General features: G+C 41.4%; 1 protein-coding gene across 1 annotated transcript; it reads left to right on the top strand.

The window, feature by feature from the left end:
• Nucleotides 1-2,066: 2,066 nt before the first annotated feature.
• On the top strand, nt 2,067-3,455 carry LOC112328427 (uncharacterized). The gene has a single exon (XM_024606931.1). It carries the CDS (start codon nt 2,067-2,069, stop codon nt 3,453-3,455), a length of 1,389 nt encoding a protein of 462 aa, XP_024462699.1.
• The last annotated feature ends 1,098 nt before the right edge of the window (nt 3,456-4,553 follow it).

The following is a 4,553-nucleotide window of genomic DNA, read 5'->3' as shown; positions in this document are numbered from 1 at the left end:
CCAGCAGCAACAGAGGAGAAACCGAAACAAAACAGAGAAGGAGAAAGAACAAGAAAACTGAACAGAACAGAGAGGTAGAGTTAAAGAAAAAAAACAGAGGAGAATAAGGGAGAGAAGAAGAAGAGAGAAGAGACCAGAGAGAGGAGGAAAAAACGAAAAAAGCAGAGAAGGGGAATAGAACAGAGGAGACAGAATAGAGAGGGAAGAAGAAGAAAAAAAAACAGAAACTGAAAAGAGAGAAAGAGTGAACGAAACGAAAGAAAAGAAAAGAAGGAAGGAAGAAGAGATCGACCGTCGCAGCAGCTCCGCACTGCACAGACACCACGTTGGAAGAAGAATCACAGGGGTTCCCCGCCGCCGCTGCCGCAAGCCACCGGAGACAACAACCACGCTCCCTCATTCCAGGTAACCTTCTTCCCCCTCTGCTGTCATTTTTTGGTTCGGCTTCATTTGCATGCAGAACGTGAGCAATTCACGTTCTGCAGCAAATGAAATATAATTAGGTGGTTACTGTGTAGAGCACAGTAACCACCTAATTATAATTCACTGGTTACTGTGCTCGGCACAGTAACCAGCAACCAGCTCTTCGTTCTTTTGGGGCTGGAACATCAGCCCAGCCCACGCGGCTGGGCTGAGTCCAGCCCACAGTATATGGGCCGGGTCAGGCCCAGCCCAGAATGGTTGGGCCAGGTCTGGCCCAGTTCCAAAAACTTTCAAAAAAATATTTAATTTTTTTTTTGTGATTTCCCCGCGTATTTTTTACTAAATTTTGCTTAATATTGGTTTGTATTTTTGCATCGTAAAAATACACATCCGGTATTAAAATACCCGGTTTTCGTCAAAACTTTGAAAAAAAATGTTTTGGTTTTCATGCATACGGCCAAATCTCTCAAAGCTAAAAAACTCATATTCTATTTTCATACAACAAAGAAAACTTCAAAAAAAAAAATGTTTTATCATGCATTTCGGCTTTAATAACCAGTTTATTAAAGTCATGAGAACTTGGCCAATATTTCAAAAATTCCAAAAAAATTATTTTGTTTTTCTTTTAATATCCGAGATTACGAATTTATACGTAAAACGTACTCTCGATATTAAAAAGGTAGTTTTTTTTTATTTGATGATAGAACGGTTAAGTTTTACCTCATTAAGATAAGAACCTCCTTTTTTAGGAGGGCTTTTCTTGAATCTTAGACAGACCGAACCAACAATTAGAAAACGCGACCAAACCCTAGATTTTGATCAGACAAATAAAACAATGCAGCTTACCTTAGGTAGGGCGTATTTGGGGTGCTAATACCTTCCCTTTACGCAACCAGTCTCCGTACCCGATCTCTGAGACCAGTTAGGGTTCCTAGTGACCAGAATACTAGGTGGCGACTCCCATTCCCATTTTTCACCGCTAAGAGACAAAGAATTCCTTGTCTGCCCATATTTTTCCAGATCCACACATCCATGGAGTGTGGAGGACGATCGCCGCGATGCCGCACACGTGCGACAGAATGGCGACTCCACTGGGGACCTTGTGGACTAAGCTTTGTTTTTGTCTGATCATCATGTTTTATTGTTTGGTTTTGTGTTATTGGTAATTTTCATTCTCATTTGCTCATACGCTTTAATTTTTGTACATTTTTGTTCATGCATTGTATAAAATTATTTCATGCATCATTCACATTTGAGGGGAATTATAACTTTAGGTTAAGTGGGGGACTAGCAGCTTACCTTACGACTTTTAGTCAAGGTTTAAGTTTGTGTAAACCCCAACTCTTCGCTGAGTGCTTAGACTGGTAATGATTGGTGCATATGCCATCCCATTACCTACTGAGCCCCTATATCGCCTTTACAAGGATGATCACTGGGACAACAAGAGACCCTTTTGACCAGGTAGAAAGCCACCATCATGTAATGGCCCCAACCTATCCTTAGATTATGAACTCCCTAATACGCATGTACATAAATTTGCATCGTACACATACATCCGTTCATTGTAAATAACATACATACATGCATTAGGTTGAAATATAGGTCCCCAAAGAGTCTACAACACCCGACTTCGAGCGAGAAACATGGAAGATGAAGAGCGCGCTCACCGTGACGCCCATTTTCAAGAAGAGTTGGAGTCTCTGAAGACGAGTGTGGCTCGCCTCACTAGCTTACTCGAGCAAACACTAAGAAATACCTCTGGTGAAGGTCCTTCTAACCGACCGGTCACCTTTAATCAGATTCTAATAATAGCTCAGCCCGAAGAAAGAATGAGTGAACATGGTCAAGAGCCTCCACACAATCCAACATTTGTGCAGTCAGCAACACCTGCACCAGCCCCTGTAGTCATGGATGCATTTGCTAACGAGTCCCGCAAGGCTAAGTCATCTGATAGCATTGATCAAGATAAGATGGAGGCGCTGGAAGCTAGACTCAGAGTAATTGAAGGGGTAGACTTATATGATCCGGTAAGGGCAGCGGAGATGTGTCTGGTCCCAAATGTGGTTGTCCCGAAGAAGTTTCGTGTTCCTGAGTTCATCAAATATAGTGGAACACAATGCCCCATGACTCATCTTAAGTCCTATTGCAATAAAATGACAGAAGTAGTACATGATGAAAAACTACTGATGCACTTTTTTCAAGATAGCTTAAGTGGGACAACATTGAGCTGGTACATGAGATTGGACAACACAAAGATCCGGAGATGGAAAGACCTGGTGGATGCTTTTATCAAGCAGTACAAATACAACATGGACATTGCTCCTGACAGAACCAGCTTGTCCAATCTAGAGAAAAGGGACAAAGAAAGCATAAGGGAATATGCTCAAAGATGGCGAGAATCAGCTGCTCAAGTCCATCCTCCACTTTTGGACAAAGAGATGGTCACTTTATTTGCCAACACACTCAAAGCACCATATTATAAGCATGTGATGGGTAGTTCGGCCCAGCAATTCACTGACGTTGTGGTAGTGTGTGAACGTATAGAGCAAGGCGTCAAGAGTGGTAGAATTTCTGCACCCATCGAGAAAAGAGGCTTCGAAAGGAAAGAGGTCAACCATGTTGGAGACGACTATAGGGGTAGGAAAACCTCATCCCAAAGCTACCATACTCCATCCCAGGTTGCCGACATCAAAAAACCTGAGCCCCAAAACTTTCAAGCCAAAAGCCAAATTGGAAATTACCAAAGGGTCCAAGAACAACTACCTCCATTACCGCTGCCCCTGGATGAAATGTACCAGAAGTTATTAAGCATCGGGCAAGTAGCTCCCGAACCTCTGACGCCGGTGCAACCACCTTACCCTAGTTGGTACAAACCAGAGCTCACTTGCGAATACCATGCTGGTATTGCTGGACATAGTATCCATACTTGCAACGCCTTCAAGAGAAAACTTTTGCAATTAATCAAGGCAGGGTGGATAGAATTGGAAGACACTTCTAATGTGAACACGAACCCTCTACCTAATCATGCTTGAGCGGTGGATCAGTAAAGGCACTAGAAGCAGAATGCTCAGAAAGCACCGATGGTCAAGGCAGGGTGCGAAAAAAGGCAGCCTCAATTTTGAAGGACTCAAATTTTGACCACAGTTTTTGTCCCCACCATTAATGAGACCTCCACAAGAGCTGTTGTGGGAAGGCTAGCCTAAAAGGAGATTTATGAAAATGAAAGGATGAAGCCTGCCCTATTATTGTCTTTTGTTTGATCATGTCTGTTTTAACTTGTTTCAGTCTTGTTGGTAACTTGGCTCATAATGCAACAAGACTTTCTTTGTCAAAAGAGCCTTCGTGTTAATAAGATCAAGTGTTTTCCTGTGTTCATGACATGTTTTCATTTTGTTGTTGTTTCATGTAAATAACACTCTGAGCACAATATTTACTTACAAAACCACTGCACCAAGAATCCTTCAGTGTGTTTCCCTTTTCTTCCAAAGAATTTTCGAGAATTCAAAGTTTAGTACAAAAACAGAAATCATGTTGGTGTTTGTCCAAAACAAACGAGTTCTGAAAATTCAAGTGATTCTTTAGAAAGGTAACCATACACCTAGAAAACCTGGAAAAAAAAAAAAACCACCATGAAGTGACTCCAAAGTTGAGTTTTATTTGAATGAATAATGAGAAATCATTTTGCATACTCGCATGAAAGCAAGGCTTACCGATCCTAAATGCATGCATTTGAGATGAAGAAAGGCCATCTTTGATAATCCTTTCACAAGGCTGAAATATATCCTTTGCAGTCCCCTTTTGAGCCTGGTAATGTTTTTGGAAATAACCTTTACTAGGATCACACTCCACACTGGGGGGCAAGTGTGAGAAACATAGAAAAAAAAACCTCAATGATTGAAAGTGCCCAAGCAACACTGGGGGGCATAAAAGAAATTTCTCAATCATCAAAAGTGTCCAAATAAAGCTGGGGGCATGAAGAAAAATCCAAATGATCCAAAAATTTTGAGCAAAAAACCCAATACAATGATGCTCAAAATCAAATGAAAAAAACAAAAACAAAGAAAAAGGGCCCAAGCCCAACACTGGGGGGGCACGATAGACCATTTTGGAAAGAAATTCAAAAGAAAAAG

The sequence above is a fragment of the Populus trichocarpa genome, chromosome 1 (assembly GCF_000002775.5).
Source record: "Populus trichocarpa isolate Nisqually-1 chromosome 1, P.trichocarpa_v4.1, whole genome shotgun sequence".
In the NCBI taxonomy this organism is placed as follows: Eukaryota; Viridiplantae; Streptophyta; class Magnoliopsida; order Malpighiales; family Salicaceae; genus Populus; species Populus trichocarpa.
The sequence above is the reverse complement of the archived record's forward strand: the minus strand, read 5'-3'. Positions and strand labels throughout refer to the sequence as shown.